Source organism: Actinia tenebrosa, unplaced genomic scaffold (genome assembly GCF_029948245.1).
Source record: "Actinia tenebrosa isolate PJP-AT-01 unplaced genomic scaffold, QUT_ActTen_1.0 PGA_scaffold15__27_contigs__length_11533743, whole genome shotgun sequence".
NCBI classification, from domain to species: Eukaryota; Metazoa; Cnidaria; class Anthozoa; order Actiniaria; family Actiniidae; genus Actinia; species Actinia tenebrosa.
The window spans coordinates 9,733,015-9,753,682 of record NW_028292575.1 but is presented as its reverse complement, the minus strand read 5'-3'; the positions used below and the strand labels follow the sequence as shown (position 1 = coordinate 9,753,682).

Sequence of the window (20,668 nt, the reverse complement as noted above, 5' to 3'; positions counted from 1 at the left end):
AGCCATGAAAAATTAACTCGATGGTTTACCATTTTTTCTTAATTAAGTATGGTGCTCCGCTCTCGCGGGCCGCGAGCGGGAGCTCCGCTAACAGTAATTGGTAATTTTCTAAACTAGAAAAGATACTTTATAACTGAGGAAATTAAGTTTAACGTGTATGAGAAACACAACATTGAATTTTACCTTCGAATGGGTTTCATTGATACCAAAAATTGGAAATCAAGGTCTCATAAAACACTTGCCGTTTCCATGGCAACAGTACTTTTGGTGACCAAATTGTTGTTGTTTTTGTGAATCCCATATAATGGCCTACTCGCACACCAAATTTGTTGGGTGGTCAAAACATTTCATTTCCCACTTTGCTTGAGTCTTACAGAGACCTACTCTTAATAGTTCATCTGGGGCCTACATTTGGGCTAAGTAAGAAAAAATTCGATTTTTTTTTATATTGCACACCTTTGGTCGATTTTTACAGACCCCCGCTCAGTGTAAATATTAGTGTATTAATTGAAAACAATAAATGTCAAATCTTTATATGGGTTGCCTGTTAGATATCTATGTGTGAGCCTGCATTAGCCATGGATTTCCCTAGATTGTCCCATTGATTATAACTACCGAAAATCACTTTTTTTCCATTCTCCCCATGCATGCCTGCAACGGTTTACTTGCACTATGCAACAACTTGTTGAGTGTTTAGTTGGAAAAGGAAAAAAAAAACGAAAAAACAGGTGCAAAATTTTAAACAGGTTACCTGGTTTTCATAGCTTTCAAAACAGGTAATTCCGAAGAAAATACCTTCAGTTTGTATAAGCTATTTCTAGTTCATCAGCCCATCGAATTCATAATACGTCATGGGATTTTGAATATATGTCGGGCGAGCCAATAAAACAAAATGAAAGCACTATGATAACTATTTTAACCCACATTATGGAAAATACACCTAGGCCAGGGAAGGAACAGTGGACTACCGCCTACTATAAGCTACTATACAACTGCTTTCATGCACTCCTATGGATTTGCAGCATCTTCAGTGTCCTTGGACAACTGTGGTGCTGTAAGGCATCAATGTTTTCAATTAAAAACCTAAAGCTGGAGAAAAAATTTAGAAACAAATGCAATAGAGAGTTATAATTTGTGACTGTTTTTTCTTCTCTCTTTTACTGTTCACTACTCTTAAAGCTTAAGAAATCCACTTGCGAATTAAAGCAAGTTCTTGTTCACGGGCGGCGGTAACATCAGGTGGATCATTGGGGTTAGAAGGCCTGAAATAAAAAAAGACATTTTTTATTACTTTTGGGAATTTCCTCCCTTTCTAATTGGTCTATTGTCTGTGGAAATAGGAGGACGTATTGAAAAATTACCTCAGCACACGCGCGTGCTTGAAACAGCTTTTCTGACAAATTTCATTTTGTTTTTTTTTTAGTAGAATTGTTAATTTTCCGTGGTACGCTTCATACATCCAAAAGCTATATAGTGTTTAACCATAGTTAGAAAGACTACAAAATACTTTGTATATCATAGATATCCATGAAAATGTAGTGTTCCCTCGAATATTTGTAATTTCTTAGCAAATTATCCTAAGCTCGACCCGATAGTCTCGTTTTGATGCTATGTTCTTCACGATACCGCTGGTTTGTTGGGGTGGCGTGCTCATCTACGATAAGGGCTATTTGAAAACGCCGGCTAGCCGTATTAGTGTGGACGGAAAACTTTTTTTTCGGTTTCGGTTTGAAAATTCGGATTCAAATTTATCCAGCATAGTGTGGACGGGGCCTTACAGTGTTTGTACTCTATAACCATGAAACTTTAGCAATACTAAATAGTACAATTTCATGCAAATTTTATTGTTTTCTATTGCTTAATTAGCACTATTTTGTACTATTTAGTAATTAGTGTTTCACGGATTAATTGTTTGCACTCTAATATAAAAAAGTGATTTACTGTCAGTAACTACAATACACATGAATATACAATGCGATATGGAGTAGCGGAAAATTGCTGCTGCCCACTAAAGTGGACAACGGTATACAGTCAATTCAAAAAACGTTGTCGTCGACCGGCTCAAGCCTACGCGACTGGACCGAAAGGAATATGGGTAAAAATCACTGAAGCGATTAAATATTCGTTCTGAATAAATTGTTCCCACTAGTAATAAGATAATAATGGCGAGAAACAATCCATCAAATGCATGTCTTTGGCTTAGGGAAAGAAAAACAAAGTAGTTATGATTCAGTTCACAATTCCGAAGATATGAAGGCATTTAAGAAACGTTTCCTTCAACACTTCCCGCTCGCCTACGAAGGTTCGTGCTGTAAACCAGGCATAACTAGCCAGATAAAATTATGGAGTCAACTTGGCTTCAATGATTACTACCCAGAGTTCCTTTCGGTCCAGTCGCGTAGCTTGAGTTGGTCGACAACATTTTTTGAATTGACGGTATTCACGTGTATTACAGACGCCGCGCACCACATCATGATTGGTGGTTGGTGGGTAGGTCACGCATATTCTAGATATCGTTAGAACGAATGTGCACAATGGAAGGAGTTGTGGTAATTTATATTTCAGAAGAAATTGTCGCATATCTATTGCTATGTTAAAGGGACTCTGAGGTACCAGACACATCTTAGCTTAAAATGTACATCAAACCTTGTTGATTTTGAAAATCCAAAAAAAAATTCCATGAAATGCGTTTTTTGGGGTGATATCGTCCGTCAAAGTTGCGAAATGACTTAAGCTGGGATCCCTGTGGAATATCACGGATTTGATGGCTTGGGATAAATGAGGTGTGATGACGTCAGATAGTGGAACATGTTGGATAGCTAGAGTTGAATCAGCCAAATTTCGCTATGGAAGTATGGCTGTTCTTTATCAATTTGAGCCGGAATTTGCTTGAGGAGAAGAATATAATACATGATAGTGTAAGCGAGGGAAGAGAGCTAGAAGAAGTGGCGAACGAGGAAAGGCTTCAAGGAATCGATGTGGTGTACGTGTCAGCAACTTCATCTTCACTTCCATCTTCTTTAAATCCAGTATCTTCGTCATACATTCAGGGAAGGTAGATCTTATTTTGGATACCACACATGCTGGGATTACTCTTCTGATCTTTTTGCTAAGATAACTATGCATTCGCAATGTAAATTGGCGATATTAAATATATTTAGGCACTGCCTAAAAGCGGAGCTCCCGATACGCAAGTCACAGGGAGCCCAATTTGAATGAATATGGAAGATAAAATTAAAATCGCAATATTAAGATGTCTCCCATAATAAAAAACATGCACTGAAAACGAATCAAAATGCACTACATCGTTTTCTTTGCGCAAGAATACTCTCCCACTTATATGAATTTTGTACACAACTCACCATCAACCCCCCAGGGGCTAGTTTTTTTCTTGGAAGATTCTTCGACAAAGTTTTCTATGGCCGACATTTTTTAAGGTTTGAATTCCTGGTTAATTTTACTTATAAAACGAAAGTTAACTACAAATAATCCAATACAATATCAGGTTTAGTGAAATTTACCTCGGATGTCTTTTATTGAAATCGAAATTTTGGAGATTTCCGAACTTTTATGGACAAATCAAGACTATGAAACAGACTTGAAAACTGGTAAAAAAAAAAGGTGAGCAAAATACATAAGCTTACTTTTACTTCTTTTACACTAATAACCATGTTTGGTTAATTATCCACATCAAAAGTTTTATGTTTTTACAAGAACCGTATTCTCATTCATAAAAGTCTTTAAAACTATTTTTCGAGAAGCTTGAAAACACAAGCTTTAACCTAGATTTTGAAAATTCAATTTTACTAGTTTTCATCTTGTTAACAACAAAAGTTTTTGAAAAACTAATAAGTTTACATTCATTTATACTTGACAAGAACAACTGAGGCAAAATAGAAAATAACGCAAAATGCAATGCAAATACAAAATAAATTTTCTTTGTCAGTAAATTGGCATTTGGAAATGTTTTTTAATATTTTCTTAGCTTTTGAAAGTGAAAGACAAGGTACTGCTATTTATACAATAACATATCTCACAACAACACAAATTTAAGCTCATTTTTATAATCATGTACTAGGTCGAAAATCTCAATAAACAGTTGAATGTTTGGTGTAATTTCAAAACTCATTCAATTTTTAGATAAATTATCTGTAGAAAGATATAAAATCATTGAATGAAATTCAAAATGAAAGTACTCTTATCATAATAACAAAACAGGTACATTTTTTCGCACGTTTGTCATCGTAGTTCGTTACTCGTTTGCTGGTAATTTTAGGAATGTTATTTAGCTTTAAACTTTGTTAAAAAATCTCTTGGATTTGTCTAATTGTGGAAGTCAAAAAGTGCTTTTTCAAATGATTATTTTATATCATGTATGAACTATGAATACTCTTACCATAAGAACAAAACAAGTACTTTTTTCGCTCGTTCGTCATGCTAGCTTGTTGCTCGTTTTCCGGTAATGTTGTAGCTATGTTATCTACACTAAATAAAACTATAGAAAATAGAAAATAGAAAATGTCCTAACCTCTATCGTCACACTGCGGCGAATTCTTTTTTTCCATGATTTCTTCAATAATTTTTTGTTTCGTTTTTACAATATTTACAAAAAAATGATAGTTAAAAACCTCGTTAAAAATAGTCGTGTGATTTGAAAGCTCGACCAATCAAAAACGCGATGTACACCTGGCGGGCGACACTTTTAGCATTACGCACAGGGTTCCCATGCGATGACCACGAAAACTGAGTTGCATAGTTTACCATATTAGGGACCTTAAGCTGCAGGACGGCAACGTGGGCGACAACGTGGGCGAAATTGAGGCGCTTCAACCTTCTATTGTATTATTATCTAGTGTTTATCTAGTATTTTACTCGATAAGCACCCCCGTTTTAGAGTGAAATGTCGTCTTTTGGGAGCGCTTTACTTAGAACGAAAATCAGCAAATGTAAGCTTTTGGCGTAGCCGTTCTCTTTAGTACGCAAAAATTGGACATTTCCCGTCTTACTTTCGGCATAAGACGGTAATGATGCATAGTATTTCGTACATTCCAACGAGTATCTATTGAATAGCGCAATTAGTGCTATTGTATATTTGCCGTCGTCGTCGTCGTTGCCGTCCTGCAGCTTAAGGTCCCTATTCTATACCGCGCGTGAGCTCCGCTATAAACTAGCACAACGCAGAGGGCTGAAAAAGCTTTTAAGCGAAATGAATAAACAATTGAACGTATTTTAAATAGAAAATACCGAAAAAATCTCACTTATTTGGAATATAAGAACGTAATAGAAAATACTGAAAAAAACTCACTTATTTGTAATATTTGTTCAATTTGGAAATATGAGCCTTTTCTGTCATGAAGAGAAACTATAAAATGCAGTCCTCGATTCAGACACAATAGCCGTGATGCATATGTCTAAAAATTACGTTGAGTTTAACATCAGAAAATATTGAAATCTTGCGTGAAATAAAATGTTTCATTTATTTAATAATCTTTTACCTAATAAGCTCATTTAACAACATAAACACACATCAGCTAGCTGTTTGCATCACGACACATTGCTGACTTTAATCGATCCCTTGAAACCTTTCCTCGTTCGCCACTTCTTCTAGCTCTCTTCCCTCGTTTACACTATCATGTATTATATTCTTCTCCTCAAGCAAATTCCGGCTCAAATTGATAAAGAACAGCCATACTTCCATAGCGAAATTTGGCTGATTCAACTCTAGCTATCCAACATGTTCCACTATCTGACGTCATCACACCTCATTTATCCCAAGCCATCAAATCCGTGATATTCCACAGGGATCCCAGCTTAAGTCATTTCGCAACTTTGACGGACGATATCACCCCAAAAAACGCATTTCATGGAATTTTTATTTGGATTTTCAAAATCAACAAGGTTTGATGTACATTTTAAGCTAAGATGTGTCTGGTACCTCAGAGTCCCTTTAAAAGTTATTGTTATTTCATGTTTTATTTCCGGTATTTAGAATAGAATAAACTAGACGCTGTAGGCAGCGTTGACTGGGATACCTGGAAGGGGAGTGGAGGACCTGGTTTCAACATGCATGGAGTATTTAATTGGTTGAGCTTCCAAAAATACTGATAAAGTAGTTCAACTGGAACTCAATCTGGAACTGCAATTCTAGTTCCGGTCCGGATTTTGGCATACGTAATTAGGTTGTTGTCCGAGCATAAACGTGCACATTTGCACGGGCATTGTATAGCTCGCTTTAAAATCAAAATGCTTCATTTAAAACGTAAATACGGGCTAATATTTGCTCCAGACCTCTCTCATAATTGCTATACATTTTATAATTTTATAATTTATCGATATTTCTTAGTGAATAAACATTTTTTTGAAGAAAAAATTAAAGGAGATCATAACGCTTCGAACGTCAAAGATCAAATCCTGGAATGTGCTTAGCAAATAATTCATTTTGCTTCTTAAATCAAATAGAATCTTAAAATAAATATCATATTGCTATGTACCTCATGTTTCTTTGTGGGTAGACTTTGAAGCCAAAACAGTTAATATAAATACATAAATGTAGGCTATAAGAATATCTATATTGTCATGCTGAATGAATTTGCAGTATCGCTTATCGTATAAATTCTGACTTTTGAAACCCTGTTCTCCTTATCGATCTTCGCTCGCTCGTGCAGAAAATACTGCTCGAGCAGATGAATCATGAAGAGTAAACCAAAACAAGCTATTGCAGATGAAGTTCATTGAAAATTCTTAGAAATAGTCGCTTCGAAACCATTGGTATTTTCTTGCCTTGAAATCCTTGTTTACGAAATTGATAAATTAATATTTCTAGTTAGGCTGTCTTCAATTACAGCAGTCAACAAAATAGAGCATGCGTAGACATAAACCTGTGCCACGTGATCTGCTAGCTCCGCCCTCTCAAAATCACTTGACAACAGTGACATTGATTGACATCTGGTACATGATAATTGATTGGACTATTGATGTGAACCTCATAGCAGATGCCCGCAAAGGTCTCTTGGGTAAGTTCCTGAAGATCCCTGGGTACTATTGCGCAACTTTTCCATTTTGTCGTGAAGACAGAAAAAAAAAAACAAAGGCATTTTATGCCGTTGATACCACAGGTATCCCAGTAAAAAGTGCTATGTAGGTTCTCCCGTGTCAATTTTTAGGTATTAGGATACAAAGAATGAGGTTTTCTCCAAAAAATTTATTTTGCTTTTTCGCAGGTTTGAAATGTTATCTTTCCTGTGAAACGTTTGCCAGATTTTGACTGTAATGCCCTAAATTTTGAGAAAAACTGAGTTCGTGACTAAATATAGACCGGAAATCTTCCATCGCTAAATATTCCCGCCGACCGAAAGAACCGGCTTCGAGAAAGAGCGATCCTCTTCGATTATATTATGACAGCACGAATCGTCCACAGAAATTCTAATTCCTAGTGAGCAATCGGCCAATTCCGCCTCTTCAAACGCCACAAAGTCGACATAACAGAAGAACTAATTTGACAAGTGATGGCAAGATTTTTGTGGCTGCTGCCTCGTAGAGGCGAAGCCACTATGTCATCGAGTTGTGTAAGTAAGTCCGTAACAATATATAAACTTCGGAACCAATCACGGCTTAAATAAAAAAATCTCCCTCTTACTGAAGAGTAAGCGATGCGACATCGAAGAAATGACGACAAATGGAACCACAAGTAAGCCGTGTTCTCATAAAATTCAACCATATTATTCATAACAGCTTTCATTTGGTATTTCTATACGGTAAAGTGAAAGGTTTTGCAGGTGTTAGTCAAATTTAGGGCGATGTTTGGTCAATGGCTGACCTCAGATAAAAAAATGCAGATAAAAAAATATGGCAGCCTCTTCGGAGGATAATTGAGCCTCTTCGGACGATAATTGAGCTTCTTCGGAGGATAATTGAGCCTCTTCGGAGGATAATTCAGCCCCATAGTGGGATTGATAGTATCTCCTTAATATCTATACCAAATTATAGCACTTTGCACTGTTGTATTTTATACCTTGTCGTTTTTAGTGCCTACTACAAAGTAGTAGACACTATTGTCATGGGGTCAGTGTGAAATTAACTCTGTCACTATCGAGTAAATAAACAAAGCATATTTTCATATCTTGCCTGTTAGTCGTCAAAACAGAATCACATATGAAGTAGAAGAGACCTCAAGGGAAAATTTATCTAAATCTGGGAGAACATTGTGGCTTTTTCATCGAGAAAACGAGGAAAACGTTCCTCAAAATATGATCGCCATTTTGTTTCAGTCATGCAACAGTTGCACAAAATGAATCGGCATAACACAGGAAGCCCAAATTAATCAATATCGACATTTAATAAAAACCTATACCGAAACCTTTACTTTCAACATTTATATTTTTTTCAGCAACACCGCTATTTTAATTACCTATATATCCTTCATATTTAACAATTAGACTACGAGGTCGAGATTTCTATGAGTCAATAGATAGTCGATGAGGCGAGTAGCGCCGAATCGACTATTTGCCTCATAGAAAACGAGAACGAGTAGTCTAATAGACCCTTTCGAATTCCAAATTACCGCTGTGTTTCGTGATTACAGACTCATTTGCACAGGGTTAACCTCGAGGTTGTGCAGAATATTCTCGGGTTCCAGTCAAGGTCCGTCGAGTTTCAAAACTGTTTGTATTGTTTAAGTTGTGCATTCTTTACTTTTCTGTTGGTATTTGTGAATATTTAAAAACTGATACGAGGCAAACCCTGTGCAAATGAGTCTGTAATCAAGGAACACAGCGGTAATTTGGAATTCGAAACTGGTCTATTGTTTTAGTGTAAACCTGCTAGCTAATATCATAGTATTGAAAACAAAAAATGACACTGAAAACTTTACTGTACAAAGCGACGGTCAACCGGCAGCACTGTTTTTATTCATATTTGTGAACTCGACTAGAAGTATTGACGTGAAGCTTAAACCTGCTCTATTTTTATAGCTTTTTGTCTCTATCATTACTGTCAAAACTCTCTTTCTCTCCGTTTTTTATCTTATCTTGGAATCATTTTTCTAATTAATGAGTGATAAACTGAAATAATTTATTTACAAATACTTTGTTGTCAGATCATTCAAAGCCGTGCCATGTTTACAATTTGCTTTGCCTTTTCTTTATTGTTTCGTCTGTTCTTAGCGTTTCTTTTTACCGTTCTTCTTGAATACATGACTGTGAATAAGTTGTTTTTTGGATTTTTTTCTGTTCTTTGAGGGAATTCTTTTAAAATGCCATCATTATCTCAGTAGTCAGTTGTTTGTCCGTCGTAAAGTTTGCACATGAAAATCTCAGTGAAATCTGACGGCCGCTTTTTCTGGTTAAAACTGCCATAATTCTTCAGTTTTTACTTATCTGTACCTCAGTTCCTTTCCTTGATACAGTCTTGTCTTTTCTACAATCGATTTTTAAAGATGTTTTAGAGAACAAGCAGAGATTTCGACGAAACTTGACCATGCACCTGTTTATTTTTCGCTACTCGCTATCTATCACTGGATAGATAGTGAGTACGTTAGCCAATCAGATTGCAGGATTCGTGATCGTATGCTAATAGGTTTATGCTAAATCAGCTACATTGTACCAACTTCCATTCCTTTCCTGTATAACAATAATTTCTTATGCCAGTAGCCACATGCGCTTATTGAGCGCCTATTTTTCTCAAATGTTTTTTGCCGCTAAAACCACAACTTTATAAAGCTAAAACTCGGATTTCATTGGATTTTTCTAAAACTTGGAAAGTTTGTAAATAAACTCATGATTCAAAAAAGGCCGTTTCCGATTTTCGAAATTTAATTTCTTTCCAAAGTTATGACCTTTTTTACTCTAAAGCAATCGCCGAACTTCGAGGAAAAATAGCGATATAAAAGAGATCATATCAAAAATCGGATACCTTTTTGAGCTTATTACCTCCTACTATAGCTTTAAATTTAAGTGTCCGTCAATTTTTTTTTACCAAGGCATGGTTTAATTTCGCTTCGAGGACAATAACGTCAACTGCAATAAAAAATTCTGTTTCAAAATTTTTCATAGATTACGTTTATTCAGCTTTCAGAAAATGTAAACTTTGTTTGTGTTATACTGTAAAGCGAGCGTGTAATTTAAGTTCGCGCGCAAAGTGGTCGTAAACGTATCTTAATACCTTAAACTTGGCTTACCTGAGATCAAGATGGTGGGCTCCTCCTTTTATTAATATGGCCACTAATGATGATGAGACAGATTCGAGTACCTATGAAAAAAAAGTGATTTTGTCTTTTCAAGCTCATTAACAATTCATAAGCTTCAACAAAGAATCAGAAAATTGTATTTGGCCAGGTGAATGAGTCTTGACACTGGATCATACACTATGGGCTGTTTAGTCCCTCTTTTCCCTCCTAACTCAGTCAAGTGGGGGTTTCTCCCTGTTTTGGCCACGCGGGGATAGGGTATGAGTTTGAAGCGCCACGCAGGGAGTTGCAAAAATAGAGACTGTGGACAACAGACAGAGATATTGATAACTCTCCCTTCCACTCCACTAGTCAAAAACTGTCAGTCGGTATTGGCCAGTCTAGAAATGTTTATAGTCCACACAACTCATACTTTAAAACAAAATTCTTTGCCTGATAACGAAAAATGTTTTAATGAAGTTGAATTTTAGCAAATTATTTATTCTGTTTCTTTAATCAAATAGAATCTTAAGATAAATATTGCTATTTACCTTTGTACCTTTGTACAAGTCCTGTTAAATGAATTTGTTTATATCGCTTATCGTAAATCTGGTCTTGAAAAACAGTTCTTCTTACCGATCTTCGCTTGTTCGTGCAGAGAATACTGATCAAGATAGTTAACCAAAACAATCTATTGTTCATGATGTTTGAAAATTCTTAGAAATAATCGCTTAGAAATAATCGGTTACTAAAACAGGGAATGGGGATGGACCGGGAATGGGGAATGGATGACTCGGACGAGCTATCAGCTGTATTACCCTTAAAAAGTGTCATAGCGCTTGCGCTTGCAATCTAGATTTTTTATAATAAAAAAATTGCCAAATTTTACGTTACGGACCGAGCAAACGAGGTAAATAAGATATATGGCAAGGAAATGAGATTAAAAAGAGGAGAAGCAACAAATTTCCAATTTTACGAAACACACAATGTCCCAAGAAGTCCACTTACAGAGGCCAGCAGCCAGAAGAAAGATATTAAACTCCATCATAAAATTGCCGTTAAAATACGAAGGAAGGAAGGGTTGGACCAATCGACAGAGGTGACCTGGGTTCAAATTTACCCCTTCGTTGCCCTGCGAAGTTAGGAAGCCGGGGAACGCGATTTAAAGTGCTACTTGGACGAAAATCGCTTCAAAATTAAAATTCTTTCATTCGAGCTGGAACTTTGCTGAGATAATCTTGAATACATTAAGAACCACTCATTGAAATGTCTTTCTAATATTCGAAAGGAAAGGACCAAAATTTTACAATTTATTTTCGTCCGCCATTAATTTCTTGTTACAAGAATTCGGCTCAAGCAGACTGGCACGAGTAACGTATGACCACATACATTCAACCCAAACCAAAACATTAGTGGCTAAATAAATGTATGTACCATGTTCGTAAAACTCGGTTTATTTGGTTTATTCAGAAAATATATAATGTTTTATTCGATTCCTTAACTACTCTATGACCAAACAATGTCTAGGCGCTGAAATTTTTTTTCAGTTTCGATAATATTGACGATCATAATTGGGAAATTGCAATACATCTCGGCACGCCGAGAATCACAATAAAGCTCAGGACGCATGGGAGAGATTCTAGCGGCTCCATCGCGCGAAGTGACAGAGAGAGATTCGGGATCTATTCGAATCAGTCTAAGGATAACACTAAAGGATAACAACTTTTCAAGGTATATTTACATACAAGCGCAAAGAGCAACCTCACAATTTGGGTCCGCGAGACATCCGACACAAAAGTAAAATCTACGAGCTGAGTGACAGACGCCGCTGTCGGGCGAGTAATAAATAAGAAACCTTTGACATGTTTTTTTACAAAGATGATATTAGATAATCGTATGTTTTTACCTATTTTAATAAACATAATAAACATAATAAACATTTTGGAGCAAATAATAAACGTTCTGTAGCAAATTAGGAGAATTACGAGCTCACATTCTAGATTATTCGGCACATAGATCTAAGTAATTATCACAAATATTTATATCACAACGCAGAATTCAAAAGGCAATGGCAGATTTTTTCATAACATCAATAGCTGTTAGATTATATTGAAACTTCAAATTTAAGATCTTTATATCATGGACAGTATATATAGCAAATACAAATAATGGAATGAAAGTAAGGAATTCTTATGAAAACCTCTTCGCCAGCATTGCTTCTTCTTCTAGTTCGGCTTCATCTTCTCTCTTATACACGATAACTTCTTCGTTGGTAGCAACTGGTTCTAACTCTTCAGGATTGACAGAGAGAGCGTCCAAAGGACTTTCCACCATTTGAAAAGGTATCAAAGCTTTAAAAAAAGTTTACTGAGCTCATTCTTTTCACGATAACGCGTTAAAACATCAAATAAACTTTAGGTAATCGAACAAGAAATGTATGGTTAAAGCGACGCTAACTTAAATGGGTTGCATGTATGACGTCACAGAGAGAAACCGCTGTACATAATGACTATTTGGCCGTGAGACAAACAAATTAATGGCGGACGAAAATCAACCATAAAATTTCGGCACTTTTCTTTCGACTATAAGAAAGATATTTCAGTGAGTGATTATTAATGTATCAAAGATTATTTCAGCAAAGTTTTAGCTCAAATGAAAGAGTTTTCATTTTGGAGTGATTTTCGTCCAAGTGCCCCTTTAATGTCGAAAATTCTGCTCCGATTATGAGTGGGTCGACTCGATTTAGGGTCAGGAGTCTCCTTCTTTGTCTTTTCATATAGAGGGGAAAAGAATTAAAAAAAAAAAAAAAAATCGCTAAAATGGCTCGAAATCACTACTAAAGAACAAGGACTTCCGTCTATTGTCCTGCCTTTTATTGGGGAAAAAAACTCAAAATCTCTCCAGAAATGAATGAGAAGCTTTTAAAAATTACGGTAATTAAGATAATGGCTGTTAACTATGTCTTCGATAGGAGAGGTATACAGCAACAATTATGGTCCAAGCATTGAGCCCTGTGCTACACCACACTTGATTGGAATGGGTTTTGATATAGAACTAGACGCATATCTGCGTGAACTCGGGCTTTATAGCAGAAAAACGAAAGAATTCTTCGTGAACACTGTCATCCTTCCGACGAAACCTTGAAAAATTCCGCCAATGCTCGACCATGTGCTTATGTGGCGCATATTACGCGCATAGAACTTGCGCATGCGCTTTGAACGCAACTGCGATTTGTGACAGAACACAAATAAAGCCCAATTTATACCTCGGGCATTTCTTTGAAAGCCCGAGTAATCATTGATCTTGACTACTTGTAAACGGTCTGTTATATAAGAAGAGGGCCAGTCAAGCGCTGTACCACAAATGCAAGCTACCATGCAGACGGTCAAGGAGTATACGATGGTCGATGGTGTCAAATGCTGCTGACAAGTCGAGGATTACCAAGACCGTTTCACTTTGGTTATCCAACGCTCTCAGAATATCATTGGTGACTTTTACAAGGGCGGTCTCAGTAGAGTGGAACTTTCTATACGCAGATTGCATTTTGGGATAAAGATGTAACAGCCCAGATGTGAATGAATCTGGTTGGCCACGGTTCTTTCGATGATCTTAGCCAAGAAAGGTAGATTTGCTATAGGTCTGTAGTTGGAAAAACAGTCCTTGTCTAGGTTTTTTTTTTTTGAGAAGCGGACGAAGCAAAGATGTTTTGAGTTGGTGTGAAATGGCCAGTAGTAACTGATCGGTTGACGATTGATGCTATATTAGGCATAAGGATTGGAATTGACTTGACAAGACTGGTTGGAATTGGGTCAAGTGGACATGGCTTGTTAGACGAGGCAGCCACTATTTCCTGAATGATCGTTACAGGTAAAGGTTGGAAGTTGTTGAAAATACTTTGATATTCCTTCCTTGCAGTATTTATCAAAACTGGAGGCAAAGATGACTATTCCAATTCAGCTCTTAAGTTGGTAGTCTTTTCTGTAAAGAATTCGTTGAATCGTGCAGCTAGGAGGTCAGATGAATATCTTATATTAAGGCTATTAATTACTTTACAGACAGAAAATCAATGTTAGTTGCGAAAACTAGTTGAATATGAATTTAAATACTAAAAGTAATACTTAGTTATCATTTTCCTTTTTATCGAACACTTTTAGTAAGATTACGAACCATTGCCGTGGAATATTTGGCAAATTTTTCATAAAAAAATAGATTGCAAGCGCCACGTCACTTTTTAAGGGTAATACCGCTGATCGCTCATCCCAATCTTCCATTCCCCATTCCCCATTCCCCATTCCCCATTCCCCATTCCCCATTCCCCATTCGCCATTCGCCATTCGCCATTCGCCATTTCCCATTCCCCATTCCCCATTCCCGGTCATTCCCCATTCTCTGTTTTAGTAATGTCCAAAATAATCACTATCTTCTTGGCTTGAAATCTTTATAATAGGCACTTTCCAGTTAACGGTCACGTGTCTGTACTGGAGAGTAATATTTTTGTTTTTATTTCAAATTGGTTGATTCTTTTTAGCTACTTTTCAAAACGTCATGAATTAATGAGCATTTAGACCTATCTGGTCCTTCAAATCCATCAAGTGCATGGATCTTAATACCTGATAATAGCTCAACATCAATGTCTTTATATAAAGACTTTGAAATCTTTATAGAGGACCAAAAGAGTACAAGAGCATGGAACGAATAAGGGCCCTAATTAATAAAAATAATGGGGTTCTTCTATAGCGCATTTCACAATGTCTCAATTCGCTTTACATTGCAGTGGAGGACTTTTCGGGCTGCATATTAAGGAGCTATTAGCAGCCGTGCAACTTACAATCATGAGTGATTAATTAGTACATTAGTGTTATGCCTCCAAATTGGGATAGGCTGTTGAACCGGGAGACAATCCCCTACTCTTACACGAATAATTCAACAGGTTCTTTTATGTCCCCCATTTACTGTTGGTTAGGAAGGGTTGGGAGACAGGGCCTACGGTATTAAGTCCTTGTCCAAGAAGACTTGATGGTCTAACCATTTGCAGATGTAATTACAAAGGCAGCACCTTCTCCTCAGTTATTTTAAGACCCTGAGTGTTGGGCCGGCCGAGGCTTGAACCACGACCTCCCGCACAACAGACTGACGCTCTTACCAACTGAGCTTAGCGGGTGGCGGTTAAATGCTCTTTAATTATTCATACATTTTTGAAGTTGTTCGATAAACTCGCAGATCGTTAGGTTTTAGTCCTGATAAAACAATCCTGCTCATATATTAAACTATACGTAAAGAACTGAATGAAACGATGTGTAACCAGTGTGTTACAAAATTCAGTTTAACTAGACGCTGTAGGCAGCGTTGACTGGGATACCTGGAAGGGGGAGTGTAGGACCTGGTTTCAACATGCATGGAGTATTTAGTTGGTTGAGCTTCCAAAAATACTGATAAAGTAGTACTGATAAATAACTCAATTTGGAACTGCAATTCCAGTTCCGGTCCGGCTTTTGGCATACGTAATTAGGTTGTTGTTCGAGCATAAACGTGCACATTTGCACGGGCATTGTATAGCTCGCTTTAAAATCAAAATGCTTCATTTAAAACGTAAATACGGACTAATATTTGCTCCAGACCTCACCATTTTTTTGAAGAAAAATTAAAGGAGATCATAACGCTTCGAACGGCAAAGATCAAATCCTGGAATGTGCTTAGCAAATTATATATTTTGCTTCTTAAATCAAATAGAATCTTAAAATAAATATTGCTATGTACCTCATGTTTCTTTGTGAGTAGACTTTGAAGCCAAAACAATTAATATAAATACATAAATGTAGGCTATAAGAATATCTATATTGTCACGCTGAATGAATTTGCAGTATCGCTTATCGTATAAATTCTGACTTTTGAAACCCTGTTCTCCTTATCGATCTTCGCTCGTTCGTGCAGAAAATACTGCTCGAGCAGATGAATCATGAAGAGTAAACCAAAACAAGCTATTGCAGATGAAGTTCATTGAAAATTCTTAGAAATAGTCGCTTCGAAACCATTGGTATCTTCTTGCCTTGAAATCCTTGTTTACAAAAATTGATAAATTAATATTTCTATTTAGGCTGTCTTCAATTACAGCAGTCAACAAAATAGAGCATGCGTAGACATAAACCTGTGCCACGTGATCTGCTAGCTCCGCCCTCTCATAATCACTTGACAACATAGTGACATTGATTGACATCTGGTACATGCTTATTGATTGGACTATTGATATATACATGTGAGCCCCTTAGCAGAGGCCCGCAAATGTCTCTTGGGTAAGTTCCTGAAGACCCCTGGGTACTATTGCGCAACTTTTCCATTTTGTCGTGGAGAAGACAGAAAAAAAAAAACAAAGGCATTTTATGACTGTGATACCACAGGTACCCCAGTAATTACGATCTCTCGAAAGAGGTCGTACAAAATCAAAATGTTCATTCATTGGCTTTCAGTGAATTAATTAGCACGTGATTACTGAACTGCGAAGGGCCTATCGATATTTTTAGTTGGACTGTCTTCAATAACATCAGTCAATAAAATAGAACATGCGTAGACATAAACTTCCGTCAAGTGATCTGCTACCTCCGTCCTTTCCTAATCACTTGACGGCATAGTATTGCGCATGCAATAGAAAGGTTGGAAGCACTCCCAAGAGAGTCAAAAGACAAAAGCATTTTGGTGCCGTTAACAATGGATGTTGATAGGAAATTATTTATTAAATGGTACCATCGCTCCGGCCCGGCCCCTGAGAGGCAAAGATGACGTAACGTACAATCAAAGAATACCCTTTACACTTCCTTCCTTACCACTACGCTAAGACTCAATACCTTGAGCAAGAACTAAGTTTTGAAACTTAGAAATTGGAAAGGTTTATTCATATTTTTAAGTCCATTATACACAACATAATATAAAAATTTAGGCACTGTGTAAAACCAGAGCTCCAATCGTTGTAGCCAAAGGAGCCCAATTTAGATAAAACTAAAAGGTTAAAATAAAATGGGAGCCAAAAAATTGATTTCATTTGTTTTTTCATTATTCGAAATCAAGATGATTTCCACCATTATGAAAATTAGTGGAAAAAAAACAGGTTGTTAAAAAGTTAAGCTAATCTAGGATCAGGCCTAAACGAAGATTAAATTCTGTAATCTTGGGTAAGTTATTATTTATTTTTCTATTTGAAAAGCCCCCTACGAGGTAAATCACCCAAAATTCGTGGTTTTAAAACCGTTGTTCAAAGGTAGATTAGTGGGTCGATTAAGACCTTGTCCACACGTATATGTTTTCATTCGTAAACGCATACGTTTTGATGCGTTTAGCCCTTCCGTCCACGCGTAAACGATGAAACCGCGCACTGTAAACGCATATACTTTTAAAAACGCTCTCCAAAGTGAATACTTTTGAAAACGCCGTTTACGCGTTTTCGTGTGGACGGCCTTAACTAACCCCCAATTACGCGACTTAGTCTACGATATTATTTTCAAGATGGCGAATATACAAATGGAAATGGAAATTGTAAAAATAAAGTAAATATTGTGAAGAAAGCACACAAAAATAGTTTTATTGCTTTGGAAAGTGCACTCTTAACCGAACCACTTTAGGAGAATGTGGAGGATTTGCAAAGTAAGCTTAAGAACTTCATTAGCATGATGTCTTTCGCTTTAGATCGTCATAAATCAGATTTTTTACAGCAGGTTCTCAAGAAAGAAATGAGAATGTGAGTTATCGCACGTATCTAATTCTTCATACTCCCTCATTTTATGAGATCAAAGCTCAATAGAGTTTTTATAACTAAGAAGCGTTTTACACCCTCGATAGTCGGGCCATCGCATTTCTTTTAGACAATCCTTTTCGATACACAAATTCACAGCAGCATGGTTGTAGATCTAAACTCAAGCAGGTCATTCTCTAATTAGTATCTTTCATTTTCTTCAGACAGCTCGACGGTTGATGATCGGTTACAATGATGAACTTCTGATCCAAAAGATATTATTGTAGACTAAATAACGCCCAGAAGATACTTACATTGATATAGAGCCCATGGGTGTTGCAAAAGCTGTGTATTGTTTGGACTGCTCCGTTACAGGTATCTGGGTTATCATGGGCAATTGGACTCTACTATCCTGTACCACCAAGCTGTAACATCATTTTCACCTCTACTTTAACCTTTTCAAATTCTGCTTGTGGTATAGTATAAGGTATTTGTCTAACTAGACTACATCCAGGCTTCATTTTGATGTCGTGCTTTCTAACTGTAGTTTTTCCAGGTTTGTTGCTCATGACTCTGTTGTAGCTATCCAGCAGATATTTCAGCTCTTCTTTTTCTTTGTCACGTAATTCATCATTGATCTTGAGTTCTGTTGTCTGTCTTACATCGCTATTCCATGGTATGTCTATGTGCGACATGGATGTGTTTTAATATAATAGCTACCAATGCGTCACCTACCAAGGCTGACCTACTGTTGAATTATTTTAGTAGATTAATATGATAATTTTTTTAATCGTTTTCCTCTTGTCTCCTGTATCTATTTCATATTCTACCGGTCCCACCTTACTTAATATCTTATATGATCCTTGCCATTTTGCTTCTGGTAAATCGGAACTGAATGGTAATAATAGAAGAACTTCTTGCCCAGGAGTAAACTCTCTGTGCCGTGCCTTCTTGTCGCAGCCTTTTTTCTGTTTTTGTTGTGCTATTTCCAAATTTTCTAATCACTCATTGAAGATATTAAATGTGCGTTATCTTATCTTGAGCACATGTGACACAACCATTTTTGGTTCGGATACTTCGCTTGACCACTTTTTTTTCATCACTTATAGTGGACATTTCAGCTTTCAGCCGTAAAGCAGTTCGATTGGGGACAACTCACCAGTTGATTCTTGTGGCACCTCCATGTATGCAAACAGAAGTAGGGCAGTATTTCATCCAAGTTTCTATAGGGTCTTCATCCACGAACTACCTTATCATCCCTTTTAGTGTTCCGTTGAATTTCTCTACGAGGCAGGGGATATTTGTTGTCAGGCTTTTTATCCTCAACATCTTATATGTTTACTTAGTTGCTTTGATGTAAAGTTTCATCCTCGGTCCGTGAGGACTTCACGTGGAATACCTATTCTACACTGTAAAAACTGCCTGGTTAAAACAACCAAAACGAAAGTGGTTATAAAAAATTGAATGGTTATTATAACCAATTTGTTATTGGTTGATAAAATGGTCAATATCAATGTACCGCGAAGAAGTTACCAGAGTCACCACAAACCGTATAGCACTTGTTTATTGTGTAGTAATGTAGTGTATTCGATCTAAAACATGCAGATCACATAGCTTAATATTTACGATTACAATCGTGTATAATGAATCATAAAATTCACACAACTTACTTCTGTGGCGACTATATAAAGACATACTTCTTACACTTCCATAAAATTCCAATCATGTAAAGTACAGGTTAGCAATAACGTCTTGATAGTCCAGGTTAGCAAAATACGTGTCATACATTTTTGAAAACCAAAAAAACTGACTTGATACTCATTTACATAAATCAATGTTATCATAACACGTGATAAAAGTCCACGTGACATAAGTCACACAATCAATGTTCAATAATTAGCATAAATTTAATCTAAACAATCAATATGGTCGTCATTGCCAGATTCATTTTGGTTAAGGAGTCTCTGGGTAGTTTTGTAGTTTTGGTAGTTTTGGTCTGGCACACCTAGCCACATTGAAACAGCTACAACTTCGTCTTGAATAACTCGATCTGCAAGCACTTTTCACACATTGTCAGGAAAGGATTAAAGGTTTCAAAAATGATAAATTAGTTTAAAGCGGCCTTTTCATTATGACGTAACGATGACATCATAGAAATCGTTTACCGCTTATTTTCTCGAAAACTAGACCTAAACTTTCAAAACGACTTGCACCTGTCGATAGTATTCATCAAGGCACCCAACAGATTGCAATATGAAAAAAATGTATGAGAGCGTTTTCCAAATATTACGCGATGAATATTTTCATGGACTTTTACTATTATTTCCAGCGTGTCAACTTTATACCCTCAAAATCGAGACTTCAGTTTAGTGGATTCAATATTTTTAGTAGCTAGAATATAGGTACGGATATAGACACTACTGTCCTTATTGAGTATGAATCAAATTGTGACTTTCTTTCTAACGTTATGGATTTTTTGATATGAAGTTAAATGATCCCATTTGTTGTCAAAAGCGATAGAAAATATCGATGAAAGCGGCATTTAAAAAATCGTTGAACGATTTTTTTCTAAATGAAGTCACTAAAAGATGTATCTTTTACAAATATTCTCCTTTAATTTCATATGCATTGAAGGGTTTTAAGCAGTCAAATAAACAGCACTAACAGCACACGACAAGGAATAACACGGAAGTCAAGCGTAAATAATCAACAAGCAGCCGTGAGCGAAAATATTTGTGAGCGTACTTTTTTTTATTTTTTTTATTTTTATTTTTTTTAAAAGAATA

The 20,668-nt window shown here is 36.5% G+C and overlaps 1 protein-coding gene across 1 annotated transcript in view; it reads right to left on the bottom strand.

Moving 5' to 3' along the window:
* Positions 1-525: 525 nt before the first annotated feature.
* LOC116302681 (dipeptidyl peptidase 2) overlaps positions 526-20,668 on the bottom strand; it is a 41,031-nt gene continuing 20,888 nt past the window's right edge. Inside the window, exons 10-11 of the mRNA XM_031712026.2 lie at positions 10,175-10,245; positions 526-1,262 (exon numbers count right to left, since the gene is read on the bottom strand). Coding sequence (XP_031567886.1) covers positions 1,181-1,262; positions 10,175-10,245 — 153 coding nt within the window. The 3' untranslated portion in view covers positions 526-1,180. The remainder of the gene's footprint in view (positions 1,263-10,174; positions 10,246-20,668) is intronic.